This window comes from Bombina bombina, chromosome 4, assembly GCF_027579735.1.
Source record: "Bombina bombina isolate aBomBom1 chromosome 4, aBomBom1.pri, whole genome shotgun sequence".
Taxonomy (NCBI): Eukaryota; Metazoa; Chordata; class Amphibia; order Anura; family Bombinatoridae; genus Bombina; species Bombina bombina.
In genome coordinates, this window is record NC_069502.1 from 776,737,817 (window position 1) to 776,755,980 (window position 18,164).

Below are 18,164 nucleotides of genomic sequence, written 5' to 3' on the forward strand. Positions count from 1 at the left end.
CTGATATTAATATCTCTGAAGGGCCCCTAATCCAATCTGAGGGGGCCAGGGAGGTTTTGTCTGAGGGAGAAATTACTGATTCAGGGAACATTTCTCATCAGGCTGAATCTGATGTGATTACATTTAAATTTAAGTTGGAACATCTCCGCATTTTGCTTAAGGAGGTATTATCCACTCTGGATGATTGTGAAAAGTTGGTCATTCCAGAGAAACTATGTAAAATGGACAAGTTCCTAGAGGTGCCGGGGCTCCCAGAAGCTTTTCCTATACCCAAGCGGGTGGCGGACATTGTTAATAAAGAATGGGAAAGGCCCGGTATTCCTTTCGTCCCTCCCCCCATATTTAAAAAATTGTTTCCTATGGTCGACCCCAGAAAGGACTTATGGCAGTCAGTCCCCAAGGTCGAGGGAGCGGTTTCTACTTTAAACAAACGCACCACTATACCCATAGAGGATAGTTGTGCTTTCAAAGATCCTATGGATAAAAAATTAGAAGGTTTGCTTAAAAAGATGTTTGTTCAGCAGGGTTACCTTCTACAACCCATTTCATGCATTGTCCCTGTCACTACAGCTGCATATTTCTGGTTTGATGAACTGATAAAGGTGCTCGATAGTGATTCTCCTCCTTATGAGGAGATTATGGACAGAATCAATGCTCTCAAATTGGCTAATTCTTTCACTCTAGACGCCACTTTGCAAGTGGCTAGGTTAGCGGCTAAGAATTCTGGGTTTGCTATTGTGGCGCGCAGAGCGCTTTGGTTGAAATCTTGGTCGGCTGATGCGTCTTCCAAGAACAAGTTACTAAACATTCCTTTCAAGGGGAAAACGCTGTTTGGCCCTGACTTGAAAGAGATTATCTCTGATATCACTGGGGGTAAGGGCCACGCCCTTCCTCAGGATAGGCCTTTCAAGGCAAAAAATAGACCTAATTTTCGTCCCTTTCGTAAAAACGGACCAGCCCAAAGTGCTACGTCCTCTAAGCAAGAGGGTAATACTTCTCAAGCCAAGCCAGCTTGGAGACCAATGCAAGGCTGGAACAAGGGAAAGCAGGCCAAGAAACCTGTCACTGCTACCAAGACAGCATGAAATATTGGCCCCCGATCCGGGACCGGATCTGGTGGGGGGCAGACTCTCTCTCTTCGCTCAGGCTTGGGCAAGAGATGTTCTGGATCCTTGGGCGCTAGAAATAGTCTCCCAGGGTTATCTTCTGGAATTCAAGGGACTTCCCCCAAGGGGGAGGTTCCACAGGTCTCAGTTGTCTTCAGACCACATAAAAAGACAGGCGTTCTTACATTGTGTAGAAGACCTGTTAAAAATGGGAGTGATTCATCCTGTTCCATTAAGAGAACAAGGGATGGGGTTCTACTCCAATCTGTTCATAGTTCCCAAAAAAGAGGGAACGTTCAGACCAATCTTAGATCTCAAGATCTTAAACAAATTTCTCAAGGTCCCATCGTTCAAGATGGAAACCATTCGAACTATCCTTCCTTCCATCCAGGAAGGTCAATTCATGACCACGGTGGATTTAAAGGATGCGTATCTACATATTCCTATCCACAAGGAACATCATCGGTTCCTAAGGTTTGCATTCCTGGACAATCATTACCAGTTTGTGGCGCTTCCTTTCGGATTAGCCACTGCTCCAAGGATTTTCACAAAGGTACTAGGGTCCCTTCTAGCGGTACTAAGACCAAGGGGCATTGCAGTAGTACCTTACCTGGACGACATTCTGATTCAAGCGTCGTCCCTCCCTCGAGCAAAGGCTCACACGGACATCGTCCTGGCCTTTCTCAGATCTCACGGCTGGAAAGTGAACGTGGAAAAGAGTTCTCTATCCCCGTCAACAAGGGTTCCCTTCTTGGGAACAATTATAGACTCCTCAGAAATGAGGATTTTTCTAACAGAGGCCAGAAAGACAAAACTTCTGGACTCTTGTCGGATACTTCATTCCGTTCCTCTTCCTTCCGTAGCTCAGTGCATGGAAGTGATCGGGTTGATGGTAGCGGCAATGGACATAGTTCCTTTTGCGCGCATTCATCTAAGACCATTACAACTGTGCATGCTCAGTCAGTGGAATGGGGACTATACAGACTTGTCTCCAAAGATACAAGTAAATCAGAGGACCAGAGACTCACTCCGTTGGTGGCTGTCCCTGGACAACCTGTCACGAGGGATGACATTCCGCAGACCAGAGTGGGTCATTGTCACGACCGACGCCAGTCTGATGGGCTGGGGCGCGGTCTGGGGATCCCTGAAAGCTCAGGGTCTTTGGTCTCGGGAAGAATCTCTTCTACCGATAAATATTCTGGAACTGAGAGCGATATTCAATGCTCTCAAGGCTTGGCCTCAGCTAGCGAGGACCAAGTTCATACGGTTTCAATCAGACAACATGACGACTGTTGCGTACATCAACCATCAGGGGGGAACAAGGAGTTCCCTAGCGATGGAAGAAGTGACCAAGATTATTCTATGGGCGGAGTCTCACTCCTGCCACCTGTCTGCTATCCACATCCCGGGAGTGGAAAATTGGGAAGCGGATTTTCTGAGTCGTCAGACATTGCATCCGGGGGAGTGGGAACTCCATCCGGAAATCTTTGCCCAAGTCACTCAACTATGGGGCATTCCAGACATGGATCTGATGGCCTCTCGTCAGAACTTCAAAGTTCCTTGCTACGGGTCCAGATCCAGGGATCCCAAGGCGGCTCTAGTGGATGCACTAGTAGCACCTTGGACCTTCAAACTAGCTTATGTGTTCCCGCCGTTTCCTCTCATCCCCAGGCTGGTAGCCAGGATCAATCAGGAGAGGGCGTCGGTGATCTTGATAGCTCCTGCGTGGCCACGCAGGACTTGGTATGCAGATCTGGTGAATATGTCATCGGCTCCACCTTGGAAGCTACCTTTGAGACGAGACCTTCTTGTTCAGGGTCCGTTCGAACATCCGAATCTGGTTTCACTCCAGCTGACTGCTTGGAGATTGAACGCTTGATTTTATCGAAGCGAGGTTTCTCAGATTCTGTTATCGATACTCTTGTTCAGGCCAGAAAGCCTGTAACTAGAAAGATTTACCACAAAATTTGGAAAAAATATATCTGTTGGTGTGAATCTAAAGGATTCCCTTGGGACAAGGTTAAGATTCCTAGGATTCTATCCTTCCTTCAAGAAGGATTGGAAAAAGGATTATCGGCAAGTTCCCTGAAGGGACAGATTTCTGCCTTGTCGGTGTTACTTCACAAAAAACTGGCAGCTGTGCCAGATGTTCAAGCCTTTGTTCAGGCTCTGGTTAGAATCAAGCCTGTTTACAAACCTTTGACTCCTCCTTGGAGTCTCAATTTAGTTCTTTCAGTTCTTCAGGGGGTTCCGTTTGAACCCTTACATTCCGTTGATATTAAGTTATTATCTTGGAAAGTTTTGTTTTTAGTTGCAATTTCTTCTGCTAGAAGAGTTTCAGAATTATCTGCTCTGCAGTGTTCTCCTCCTTATCTGGTGTTCCATGCAGATAAGGTGGTTTTACGTACTAAACCTGGTTTTCTTCCAAAAGTTGTTTCTAACAAAAACATTAACCAGGAGATTATCGTACCTTCTCTGTGTCCGAAACCAGTTTCAAAGAAGGAACGCTTGTTGCACAATTTGGATGTTGTTCGCGCTCTAAAATTCTATTTAGATGCTACAAAGGATTTTAGACAAACATCTTCCTTGTTTGTTGTTTATTCAGGTAAAAGGAGAGGTCAAAAAGCAACTTCTACCTCTCTCTCTTTTTGGATTAAAAGCATCATCAGATTGGCTTACGAGACTGCCGGACGGCAGCCTCCCGAAAGAATCACAGCTCATTCCACTAGGGCTGTGGCTTCCACATGGGCCTTCAAGAACGAGGCTTCTGTTGATCAGATATGTAGGGCAGCGACTTGGTCTTCACTGCACACTTTTACCAAATTTTACAAGTTTGATACTTTTGCTTCTTCTGAGGCTATTTTTGGGAGAAAGGTTTTGCAAGCCGTGGTGCCTTCCATTTAGGTGACCTGATTTGCTCCCTCCCTTCATCCGTGTCCTAAAGCTTTGGTATTGGTTCCCACAAGTAAGGATGACGCCGTGGACCGGACACACCTATGTTGGAGAAAACAGAATTTATGTTTACCTGATAAATTTCTTTCTCCAACGGTGTGTCCGGTCCACGGCCCGCCCTGGTTTTTTAATCAGGTCTGATAATTTATTTTCTTTAACTACAGTCACCACGGTACCATATGGTTTCTCCTATGCTATTATTCCTCCTTAACGTCGGTCGAATGACTGGGGTAGGCGGAGCCTAGGAGGGATCATGTGACCAGCTTTGCTGGGCTCTTTGCCATTTCCTGTTGGGGAAGAGAATATCCCACAAGTAAGGATGACGCCGTGGACCGGACACACCGTTGGAGAAAGAAATTTATCAGGTAAACATAAATTCTGTTTTTACAGGTAAGTATTTAGTTTTAAATAGAATAATTTATTTAATGATAGTGTAGTGTTAGGTGTAATTGTAACTTAGGTTAGTTTTTATTTTACAGGTAAATTTCTCTTTATTTTAGCTAGGTAGCTATTAAATAGTTAATAACTATTTAATAGCTATTGTACCTAGTTAAAATAAATTGAAATTTGCCTGTAAAATAAAAATAAATCCTAAAATAGATACAATATAATTATTATTTATATTGTAGCTATATTAGGGTTTATTTTAAAGGTAAGTATTTAGTTTTAAATAGGATTCATTTAGTTAATAAAAGTTATAATATTTAGATGTATTTAATTAATATTTAAGTTAGGTGGGTGTTAGGGTTAGGGTTAGACTTAGGTTTAGGGGTTAATAATTTTATTATAGTAGCGGCGGTGTAGGGGGGGCAGGATAGGGGTTAATAAATTTATTATTGGTGGCGACGGTGTAGGGGGGGAGCAGATTAGGGGTTAATAAGTTTAATATAGGTGGCGGCGGGGTCCGAGAGCAACGGTTTAGGGGTTAATAAATGTATTTAGTTGCGGGTTCCGGGATCGGCAGGATAGGGGTTAATAAATTTATTATAGGTGGCGGCAGTGTAGGGGGGCAGGATAGGGGTTACTAGGTATAATGTAGGTGGCGGTGGGCTCCGGGAGCGACGGTTTAGGGGTTAATACATTTATTATAGTTGCAGTGGGGTCTAGGAGTGGCGGTTTAGGGGTTTATAACTTTATTTAGTTGTGGGGGGCTCCGGGGGCGTCGGTATAGGGAATAGAACAGTGTAGTTTAGTGTGGGTGCTTAGTGACAGGCTAGCAATAAAGCTGGGAAAAAGCCGAAGAGCAGCGAGATCGGATGAGTGATAACTATCACAGTCCGCTACTCATCACCCCGTACTTGGTGCGCGGCTTTTTGACAGCTTTATTGATGACTTTGGCGAGCATATTCAGGTCCGCGGCGGCGATGGTAGGTGAGCTTAGGCGGGCGTATTGGGGCCGGCGATGGCAGGTAAGTAGACACGTTGATAACTAGAGGCCTAAGAATTGCATTAATACAATTATATAATAATGATTTATTTTTTGGGGGGTGGTTTTTTTTCTTATGGTTAAAGGATGTTTAATCCCTCCCTTTTATCATTTATTACTTGTGGACTCTTCCACATCTTGGGTATTAGTTCCTAGGAGTAATGGATCGTGGACTCTTATCACCTATATGATAGAAAACATAATTTACCTAATAAATTCCTTTCTTTCTTGGTAATGATAGTCCACGGGCCCCCCCCCGTGATTTTTTAATATAACTTTTTTGTTCTATTTTTGGCACATTTTTTCCCCTATTACATATATTTATTTTGCTCTTTTTTATTCTCACCTCTGTCATCTTGGCTATACGTCAGACTGATTACTATAGAGGTGGGAGGGTTTATATAGAGCTCTGAGCTTTGGGAATCTTTGCCTCCTCCTATTGGCAGGAAAGGTAATTCCCAGGAGTAGTGTATTGGGGACTCTTATCACCATGAATGAAAGGAATTTAACAGGTAAGATAAATTGTTGTCATGAAAATCTGGCCTGTTAGTGGAACTTGATAGCTGAAGTTGAGCAACACTGGTTTGCTACATAGCTGATTGGTAGCAATTATATGCTACCTGGAGTCAGATAATTTAAAGGGCCACCTATCCTAGAAAGGCTTGCATATACACTTTTCTTCACATTAAACTCCCTTCTTGATTCATTGCAATCTGAAAAGTCAAAATTAAACTTGCTTCAGATAGAGCATGTAATTTTAAAATACTTTTCAATTCACTTCAATTTTCAAATGTGCTTTGTTCTCTTGGTATCCATTGTTAAAAAAGAATATCTACATATCTTACACCAGTGGGAGCTAACTAGTGATTGGTGCCTGTACACATTTGCCTCTTGCAATTGTCTGACTAGATGTGCTATCTCTCAGTAGTGCAGTGCTGTTCGTTCAGCTAAGGATATCATGGGAATGAAGAAAATTTGATAATAGTAAATCGGAAAGTTGTTTAAAATTGTATTATCTATCTGAATCCTGTTCAGGGATACATACAAGCTACACTAAAATGTATTTACCTTGGTTCCTCTCCTCATCCCCTTAAACCTCCTTAGCATGTAAACCTACAAGTCAAGCTGTTTTGTAGATTGGCCCTCTATCTATTTTTCTCCCATAAATATTACTTTGCACATAAGACATATGTTTATATTGCTGGGGAATCTGTTAACTCTACAAAACTGATAATAATATTAAAGGGCATTTGGTCCCTTTCAATCACAAGTTGAACATTGTAATATAGTTCCTAAATGTGGAAATTATAGTTTTGTGTAATTTATCTCCTCTATACATGTATATATCATTCTTACTTTTTTTGTATTTATTCATTTGAATTGGTTTTTACATTCTATTTTGTGACACTTTCAAGCATGTCATTATGTATATCTAAGAAATAACATATTTTCCTGTCCACAGGAAAAGTGAACCCTACTCAGTGTGAGGCCCTCACTATGGTTGCAGCTCAAGTCATGGGCAATCATGTGGCAGTAACAGTTGGAGGCAGCAACGGACATTTTGAGCTGAACGTATTCAAGCCTTTAATTGTAAGTGTGATGTTTTCCCATTGTTATGTTAGCAAACATAAATGCAGTGTTTGGGGGGGTTGTTTGTTTTTGTTGCTTTTGTATAGTAATGTAGTAAAATGTTTAAGATGTGCAATTGCAGGGAAAAGGGAATTATTTTTTACTTTTTTGTTTCATATAAAATGGCTGCCACATTTTTACCACAGGTTTCTTAGCCAGCACTTAAAAACACTTTCATAGCATTGATTAAATATTTCAGAAACTGTCTCTTCATCCTCTTTGTTAATAAACACATTAAATTGCTTAAATGTGCAGTAAATTTAAAAAATAATGTTACATAATTCTCCACATAGTGCAGAATTATGTAACATTATCTTGGCGACTACTTTAAAAATCTAAAGATTTTAGAGATTTTACAACTCAAAGTTGCACTTACCTGGTCTCCTCTTCAGGCTCTTCTGATCAGGTCTTCTTTCTTTCATGTAATTTGAGCTAGTGACGTATGGGATATACAATCCTACCAGGAGGGGCAAAGTTTCCCAAGCCTCAAAATACACCCCTCACCACACCCACAATTCAGTTTTACAAACTTTGCCTCCTATGGAGGTGGTGAAGTAAGTTTGTGCTAAGATTTCTTTGTTGATATGCGCTTCTCAGCGTTTTGATGCCCGATTCCTCTCAGACTACAGTGAATGTCAGAGGGTTGTGAAGGGAGTATCACCTATTGAATGCAATTGTTTTCCTCGCGGGAGATCTATTTCATAGGTTCTCTGTTATCGGTCGTAGAGATTCATATCCTACCTCCCTTATTCAGAGCGACAATATACTCTCATATTCCATTACCTCTACTGATAACTGTTTCAGTACTGGTTTGGCTATCTGCTATATGTGGATGGGTGTCTTTCGGTAAGTATGTTTCTTTCATGTAATTGGCAAGAGTCCATGAGCTAGTGACATATGGGATATACAATCCTACTAGGAGGGGCAAAGTTTCCCAAACCTCAAAATGCCTATAAATACACCCCTCACCACACCCACAATTCAGTTTTACAAACTTTGCCTCCTATGGAGGTGGTGAAGTAAGTTTGTGCTAAGATTTCTACGTTGATATGCGCTTCTCAGCATTGTTGAAGCCCGATTCCTCTCAGAGTACATTGAATGTCAGAGGGACGTGAAGGGAGTATCACTTATTGAATACAATGATTTCCCTAACGGGGGTCTATTTCATGGATTCTCTGTTATCGGTCGTAGAGATTCATCTCCTACCTCCCTTTTCAGATCGACGATATACCCTCAATTTACCATTACCTCTACTGATAACTGTTTCAGTACTGGTTTGGCTATCTGCTATATGTGGATGGGTGTGTTTTGGTAAGTATGTTTTTTATTACTTAAGACACCTCAGCTATGGTTTGGCACTTTATGCATTTATATAAAGTTCTAAATATATGTATTGTACTTATATTTGCCATGAGTCAGGTTCATGTATTTCCTTCTGCAGACTGTCAGTTTCATATTTGGGTAATATAAACATCTTTTATAGAAAAATGTTTCTTACCTGGGGTTTAGTCTTTTTTTCAATTGACTACTTCTTGCAAATTGCGGGTGGCATTAGGCCCGCGTGTGCGTCAAATGCTAAACTTTATTGCGTCATTCTTGGCGCGAAAATATTTTTGGCGCTGAAAAATAAGTATGACGCAACTTCGTCATTTCCGGCGTCATACTTGACGCCGAGACCTTTCACACGGTTGCGTCATTAGTGACGCGAGTGTGTCATTTCTGGTTATTTTTGGCGCCAACAAGTTTACGTTACGTTACATTTCTCTATCAGAGGCCTATGCTATTTGCTTTTTTTTCCATTCCTGAAACTGTCATATAAGACAGATCAATAGACGCAATATACATTTGATAGATACGAATTACATAGATCAAAAGATGCAATATACATTTGATAGATACGAATTACATAGATCAAAAGATGCAATTTACATTTGATAGATACGAATTACATAGATCAAAATATGCAATTTACATTTGATAGATACAAATTACATGGCTCAAAAGATGCAATATACATTTGATAGATACGAATTACATCAAAAGATGCAATATACATTTGATAGATATGAATTACATAGATCAATAGATGCAATATACATTTGATAGATACGAATTCCATAGATCAATGCATGCAATATACATTTGATAGATACGAATTGCATAGATCAATCGATGCAATATACATTTGATAGATACGAATTGCATAGATCAATAGATGCAATATACATTTGATAGATACGAATTGCATAGATCAATAGATGCAATATACATTTGATAGGTACGAATAGCATAGATCAAAAGATGCAATATACATTTGATCGATACGAATTACAGAGATCAATAGATGCAATATATATTTGATTGATAAGATTGATAGTTATATAATTTCCCTGACAGAGTATAACAATAAAACATGCGGACTGTGACCCATGGTAAGGTTACATCCTTTTGCACAATCAAGTATACCAGTTGCAGAGGTTCTGACCCTGCATTCTGGCTGCACCTCTCCCTGAAAGTGAGATCTGTTAGAGAGTCTGTGGGCCTCTATGCAAAGAGCTGGCCTGCCTGAAAGGAGCAGCAAGGCAGATCAAAAGATGCAATATACATTTGATAGGTACGAATAACATAGATCAAAAGATGCAATATACATTTGATCGATACGAATTACAGAGATCAGATAAGAGGTAATTAAAGCGCCAAAGAACAAATGGCCGGGTCCAAGATTTATAAAAAATATGTCAGTTTATTTAAACAATATCATATAAAAATTAACATTCCGTTAAACCAGTGAAATAATAATCAAGGATCCAAGATTTTACAATAAGTTAAAACCAATTCTCAAATAAAAACAATTCTTTACTTAAACATTCTTCCCATATGACAATGAAATTTTAATTGTATGGAATATCTGGCTGTGTGAGTGGTCAAGTAAAGACAATAATGCCTGAGAGACAATTCTTGTGTAGTGATCTGTCTGCTGTTTGACTAAATGTATTGCATCATATGGTAAATGGAAATGTGCAATATGAATTTGTGTGTCTTGGTAGTTTGTGTCTTCCAATAAACTATATGTGAGTAAAAGAGTGCCAGAGGATGCCAAAAAGTGGTCGTGTTTTTAAATAAAGTGTTTAAAAATTTTTGAAAAAATTGTTGAAAAACAAACCTTTCAAACGATAATCAAAGAACAGTGTGAACAAACTTAATATACAATTGTTAATTAACAATCTTCAAATATGGTGCAATAATCATCAAAGGATATAACAATCAATGGTGAAACAAAAATAAAAATAAAACTTGCAAGTTTAAAAGAAAATGAAAAAATAGTCCTGAAAAAATGTGAGCAATCACACACCCATATGAGATGTCAGATTGAGATATAAGTGTATACTTGTTTTTCCTCCCAAATGGAGTGCAGTAATTTTTCTCCCAGTGTTTCTCTCGCCAGTGTAAGGTGCAATCTATCTTCTAAGTGGTGACCCAAACGGTCAATTCAATTCTCAGCAGTATTTTAGTCCTTTCTGCCAAAAACAAAAAACAATAATAGTGCAGATGATTTTAAACAAAGTAATCCTACCAGAGTGTCACTTACCAGTCGACGCGTTTCGGTCATACATTGACCTTTCTCAAGACCGAAACGCGTCGACTGGTAAGTGACACTCTGGTAGGATTACTTTGTATAAAATCATCTGCACTATTATTGTTTTTTGTTTTTGGCAGAAAGGACTAAAATACTGCTGAGAATTGAATTGACCGTTTGGGTCACCACTTAGAAGATAGATTGCACCTTACACTGGCGAGAGAAACACTGGGAGAAAAATTACTGCACTCAGTTTGGGAGGAAAAACAAGTATACACTTATATCTCAATCTGACATCTCATATGGGTGTGTGATTGCTCACATTTTTTCAGGACTATTTTTTCATTTTTCTTTTTCTTTTAAACTTGCAAGTTTTATTTTTATTTTTGTTTCACCATTGATTGTTATATCCTTTGATGATTATTGCACCATATTTGAAGATCGTTAATTAACAATTGTATATTAAGTTTGTTCACACTGTTCTTTGATTATCGTTTGAAAGGTTTGTTTTTCAACAATTTTTTGAAAATTTTTTAAACACTTTATTTAAAGACACGACCACTTTTTGGCATCCTCTGGCACTCTTTTACTCACATATAGTTTATTGGAAGACACAAACTACCAAGACACACAAATTCATATTGCACATTTCCATTTACCATATGATGCAATACATTTAGTCAAACAGCAGACAGATCACTACACAAGAATTGTCTCTCAGGCATTATTGTCTTTACTTGACCACTCACACAGCCAGATATTCCATACAATTAAAATTTCATTGTCATATGGGAAGAATGTTTAAGTAAAGAATTGTTTTTATTTGAGAATTGGTTTTAACTTATTGTAAAATCTTGGATCCTTGATTATTATTTTACTGGTTTAACGGAATGTTAATTTTTATATGATATTGTTTAAATAAACTGACATATATTTTTTATAAATCTTGGACCCGGCCATTTGTTCTTTGGCGCTTTAATTACCTCTTATCTGATTATCCATTTTTGTTTGACCGCTAGGGGTCAATTTATTAGAGCAAAGGGTCCTATAGCATTAGGCGCTTAGTGTTAACCTATACATTACCGAATTACAGAGATCAATAGATGCAATATATATTTGATTGATACGATTGATAGTTATATAATTTTCCTGACAGAGTATAACAATAAAACATGCGGTCTGGGACCCGTGGTGTGTTAAGCACTAAGTAGTACTATTCTTAGCAGTTTAATACCTGTTACTCCCCCTATCGGGGGAGGTCTATATGGCCTTGATTTTCGGAACAGGAAGATGGAAGAAGATGCTTGGTCTGTCATCCTACTTCAAATTTGGCCGAACACAAGTTGCTGTCACAAAACAGTCCGGCCACGAGATCGATAGATTTGATAGATCCATAGATTACATAGATCAATAGATGCAATATACATTTGATAGGTACGAATAACATAGATCAATAGATGCAATATACATTTTTTTTTTTTTTTTTTGCAGAAATTTTTTTTTTATTGAGATAAATGAAAAGTTAAACAATAACAAATGGGTAAAATACACGGAGAATGAACAGCCAAAGCGTTTACAACAATGAGATGATTATTACCAGGTTATGAAACAACCAATATTAAACCATACAATAATATGATACACAGTTGTGAATAAAGAGTAACCCATGTTATGAAGAGGGAAGGTCTCAATTCGTTTTTTCCTTTTATTGGGGAGTGGGATTAGTAGATGTAAAGTTAATATGAGTAGTTATATCAGAAGTATGAGCGTATCAGTAGCAGGAAATACCAGGTGTATGCTGGGTATAGAGCAAGAAGAGGGGAAATGGTTCCCTGATCAAGGGGCGAGGCGACGGGAGGGGGGAGGGAAAAGAGGGAGAGAGATCGAAACGTTTTTAAGTTCCAGGGTTTGTTGTTTGATGTGCACCCCAGTCGGGGAATTTCGTAAGCCAGGGGGACCAAATCTCGAAAAAAGAATCAACTTTGTCTAAGGTCTTGTAGGAGTATTGCTCCATTTGACCAATATAGTGGATTAGAGCGAGTATCTGGGAGAAAGAAGGGGGGTTTTCGTTTCTCCATGATCTGGCTATCGTTAATTTCGTGGCCATAAGAACATAAATTGCCAGGGCTTCCGTTGGGGTAGTGAGGTTTGGCATCTGAAGATGAAGCAAAGCCGTTACAGGTGTGTACTGTATGGTGATTCCCAAGTTGTGGAGGAGGCTATAGACTTTTTCCCATAGTGGCTGAATGACTGGGCAGGACCACCAGATATGTTGCGCAGTACCCAAATGTTGGCACCGTCTCCAGCATGTAGGGGAGCAGGTTTTGTGGATTCTGTGCAAAGTGGTTGGGACTAAATGCCAGCGAACCAGGATTTTATACTGTAACTCCCATAGAGTTGCAGAGTGTATCAATTTTTTAGTTATCAGGATACTAGCCTGCCATGTATCGAGATCTGTGGAGAAACCAAGTTCTCTTTCCCACGCCGTATGCTGTGAAATTTTATGCGGAGAGTGTGTGTTGTTTAGTAGGTTGTAATGTGCAGATAGGGGGTGTGTGATATTGGAAGCTTGTTGCCACATAGACTCCCAGGGTGTAGGTTGTCTGAGTTTTGTCTTTGGATACCCCCATGTGCGTAGGCGTGTGCTCAGTCGGTATGCCTCAAAGCTAAGATTAGAGGGGATTTGGTACTTTGCGCAAAGATTAGGGTGTGAGAGCCAACTGTCACCATCATAAAAGTCTGTCACGGTCTGAATCTGTCTGTGTCGCCAGGCTTCGGGATGGGAGTCTGGTAGGCAGTACAGCGCACCCCGAACGGTGAGCATGGGTGAAGGGTAAGGAGATATGGCTGGATTATGTCGGACTTGGTCCCATATCTGATATGCGTGCTTTATTATTTGGGAGGTAATGTTCAATTGCTGTCTGTGGTGTGATGGGATCCAGAGGAGATCTGTCAGGGTAAGTGAAGGTGGAATGAGTTCGGATTCGAGTATCTGCCACTTTGAGTGATGTTCCGCATTGTTCCAGACTAGCAATTGTGAGAGCCTGGCTGCGTGGTAATAGTTTATGAGATTAGGGAGGGCAAGGCCTCCATGTTCAATTGGTTTCTCTAAAGTTCGCCTAGAGGTTCTGGGTCTGTTACCTCTCCAGACATAAGTCGTCACCAGACTCTGTAATTTGTTCAAGGTAGGTCTAGGAATATTGTACGGTATAGATCTGAAGAGGTAAGAGATTTTGGGAAGAAAGGACATCTTTATCGCCGCAATGCGGCCGGTCCAAGAAATTTCACGGAATTCCCATGTGTCTAGCAGTTTCCTAAATTCTGGGAGCCTATCCGAGTAGTTGGAAGCGATTGTGACAGATGGGTCTGGGCTAAGGGATATTCCCAAGATCTTAAGGGTAGAGTCATTCCAATGGAATTGGTATTTCTTTTGGAGACGGGCAAGGACCTTAGAGGGTATGTGTATGGGAAGGGCTTCCGTTTTCGCAATGTTGAGCTTATAATAACTCAATTTACCAAACTTTTCTATAATCTCAAAAACTGGAGGGAGGGAGTCCCAAGGTGAAGATAACAATAGGGTGATGTCATCTGCATATAGGGAAATGATGTGAGTCTGCTTCCCAATGTGAAGGCCTGATACTCGTGGGTCCTCTCTGATACTCTGAGCTAAGGGTTCGATAGCTAAGGCAAATAGCAGGGCGACAATGGGCACCCCTGCCTAGTGCCATTAGTTATGGTGAAAGAGGAGGACTGGAACCCCACTCCGCGTATCCTAGCTGAGGGACTGGAGTAGAGGGCCCTGACTGCAAATATGAATGAGTCCGGGACTTGAAAGGATTCCATAGTCTTCCATAAGTAGTCCCATTTGACCCTGTCAAACGCCTTTTCGGCATCTAAGGACAGGGCCAGAAGGGGAATCTGCTGTGTTGAGGCAATATGTAGAAGATTCAGGAGGCGCCTTGTAGCGTCTGGGCCCTCTCTCTGTGGAATAAAGCCTACTTGGTCGAGGTCTATAAGGGACGGGATAATTGCTGAGAGTCTATTAGCTAATAATTTGGCATAAATTTTAGTGTCTATGTTTAATAGAGAGATTGGGCGATAGCTAGAGCAGTGATCTGGGGGTTTACCTGGTTTTAAGATTGTTACTATGGTTGCTTCCAAATATTCTGCGGGGAGAGAGCCTTTACTCATGGTTTCCTGACAGAGTCTACACAGGATGGGAGCAAGTAAGTGTTGGAAGGTCTTATAAAATCTTGCGGTAAAACCGTCTGGGCCAGGAGATTTCCAGGGTTTCAAGGATTGTATAATGTTCTGTACTTCGGCTAGTGTGACTGGTGCAGTCAGGGACTGAGCCTTTTCTGAGTCGAGTCTAGGGAGAGAAATGTTCTCCAAGTAAGAGGCTATTTCCTCTATAGAGTAAGCCTGCATGTCTTGTGAGTCCTCAATATTATATAGGTTGTGATAGAATTGTTTAAATGAGTTCCCTATGTCTGAGGGAGAATAGACTAATCTACCTTGCGGATCATGAATGGCCATGATACGAGATTGAGCAATCTGGTGTTTAAGTTTTAATGCTAGCAGGCTAGTAGCTTTGTTGCTTTGATGGTAGTATATTCTTTTGAACTTCTCTAATAGTCTATGTGTTTTGCGAATTTCTAGGTGTTGGATTTGGTTAGTGATGTCTGCCAATTGACGATTCACTGACGAGGTGTACTGGGATCCAAGTGAAGTTCTTAACTGTCTCAATTGTATGTTTAGGGCTGAGAGGGTTGTGTTACTTCTCCGGCGGGCAGTTGACTCGGCCTGAATAAGGTGACCTCTCATAACTGCTTTAAGAGCAGCCCATAGATTCTGGATCGAGGTTTGAGAATCATCATTTAGGCTGAGGTAATCCGTGATTATGGATTGTAATTCTAATTTTAGGGATGGGTCAGTGATTGTCCAGTCCTGTAGGCGCCAGCTAGGAGGGCAGTTGGGTGCGAGGGATGAGCCTAGCCGCAGGTGGAGGGCGTCATGGTCTGACCATGATATCGTGGTAATTTTGATATAGGATACCCGTGAAAGCAATGTGGCATTTGAGAAAAAATAGTCTATGCGGGAATGCGATTTATGGGAGGCGGAATAAAAAGTGAAGTCTTTCTCTTGTGGGTGAAATTATCTGTATATGTCATAAAGATCGTGTTGTGCCATTAACGTCTGGAAGGCTTTGGAGAGTGAGAGTATGTTTCTATCGCTGTGGTGATTGCTTGGGCCGGCTCTGTCTAGATGTATATCCCATAGTAAGTTATAGTCTCCACCTGCTATGAGTATCCCTTGTTTCACTGCAGATACAGACCGAAGGAGCGATCTGAGGAATCTAATCTGTCCAGAATTAGGGGCATACAGGTTAACCAAAGTAACTGTCTGTCTATTGAGCTTGCAGACCAGGATAATACATCTGGCGGCAGAATCGCATTCAACATATATTGGTTCGTACTGAACGTTTTTGCTAATAAATATTGCTACTCCTCTGGATTTTGAAGAGTATGTGGCTTCAAGTACTATGGGATAACGGCGTGTAGTATGGTATATCCCTGAGGAGGAAGTCCAGTGCGTCTCCTGAATGAAGGCTATGTCTATATTATTTTTATAGAGGTAGTTGTTGAGGAGGCTGCGCTTTGTAGGGGAGTTAAGTCCTTTTGTGTTAAGTGTAATAAGTCTGATGTCATTCATGGTTTCAGGGTAGGGAGAAGGGGGAGGGTAGGCGTGTATGGAATGGGAGTGGATGGAATGTGAGTGCCCCTGAGTCAGTGAATCTGGAGATGAAAGGGTTAGAAGGTGCTAAATAATGCTACGAGTTCAGTTCAGATAATGTATAACTAGTGTATGAGAGATTTAGGGGAGGTCTGAGGTATTCAGCGGTCAAGAGCCGCTTCAAATAAGTAAACTGGAAGAGAGGAATTAAGCTGGGGGGAGGGGTTACGGAGGGGGAGGAGCCCTATAATGTGTAGTTTACTTAAGTGAGATATTTTTATGGGCCACTGAGCGGTCTAGTGTACAGGATGTATATACGCGAATAGAGTTGGGATTTAAGTAGGAGGTAGTACTGATAGCTAAGATGTGTGAGAAATGTAATTGCGGGGGTAGGGAGGTGCCAGGAAAGAGGGTATCCCCCAGGTTATGGTATGTGATATAGGTGTAAATAGTAGGAGATGGGGCATGTTTGTGCTAGGGATCAGGAGTGAGATCTAAAAGGCCTCGTGAAAGAGGGGATAATCAGTGGAGAGAGTTATCGTAATGTAATGTGCATAGGAGGAAACATAGATGATAGGGGGGTGTTGTCTTATACAATCAGATTCTCCCAGATTGTCATATACAAGCATTTAGCGAAGTCAGTGATTCGTTGTTACAAACTGAGTTCCAGGTAGAAAGGGGAACCCAAACAGGGAGCACGATATATTATACATTTCAAAACTATACAAGGTAAAACATAAACATGAGTCTCAGTATTAGATTTGCTCTCTCTATTGATATAAACATATATATATATACATATACATATATACATATACACATATATACACATACACATACGATGCATCTGTTACTATTCCTATATAAATTTTAGATAGGGAGAGAGCATGTAATTAGAGACCGAACATATCACTCAACAAGAATGTGCATATAGTGAAAGATAAACATAAGGAGCATCAAAGACATGAGTTTCGAATCATCTCCCCCAAACTCTCTAGGTAGGGGCATGAGGAATTTGTCTAATCTTTTAACTCGGTCTGGCTGGGGAGGGTGTAAGAGATCACTTAATAAATGTAGCACATGAAGGCTAGCATAGAGTGTTGCACTTGATTAGATTAAGTATCATTTCATATGAGAGGCGAACGGCATCTATTATCTCTGCGTAAAAAGGGTTGAGTCCCCCCCCCTTTAAGAGGAGGGGAGAGGGAGCTAGCCCGCAGGGATCCACACTAGTGATTTATAACATAGGAAAGAATCGTGAGTGTAATGACAGTTTAGGATAATGTGAACAACATAATGTAACATGCAGAGGTAACAAACAAGAAACAAAACAAAATAAGTACATGAAAATAACCAAGAGCCATAAGAGAGTAAGTTATGTACCCGTATGTAGGCTCTTGGGTTTACCTGTATGAGTCTTTTAGTCAGGTGGAGGGTTGCTAGCAAATTTTCAGGATAAAGAGCAGAATTAGAGTAAGGAAAGTACCCGTGCGTATGCTCTAGTATCAGCTAGGAGCTCCAGGAGGAGTAAACACAGCTACTATGACCTAAGGCATAGGTTACTGTCACAATTAACTGGGTTGTCTGGCAGAGTCACCATCCTCTCGAAGAGGGGGGGCCTCCGCTGAAGGATGCCATTCCGGAGCTGCAAGATTGAGGTCTTTAGGGATGATCTTCTGCCTTGTCTTGAGTTCCCTAGGGTGTACGAGGCCTAAGTTGTGCAGAACTTTTAGTCCTTGTT

At 40.8% G+C, this 18,164-nt stretch overlaps 1 protein-coding gene across 2 annotated transcripts in view; it reads left to right on the forward strand.

Moving 5' to 3' along the window:
• The window catches only part of FH (fumarate hydratase), an 837,567-nt gene that overhangs the window by 572,728 nt on the left and 246,675 nt on the right, over window positions 1-18,164 (forward strand). For both annotated transcript variants that reach the window (XM_053711136.1, XM_053711137.1), the window contains exon 8: window positions 6,947-7,074. In XM_053711136.1, the coding sequence (XP_053567111.1) occupies window positions 6,947-7,074 (128 nt within the window). The remainder of the gene's footprint in view (window positions 1-6,946; window positions 7,075-18,164) is intronic.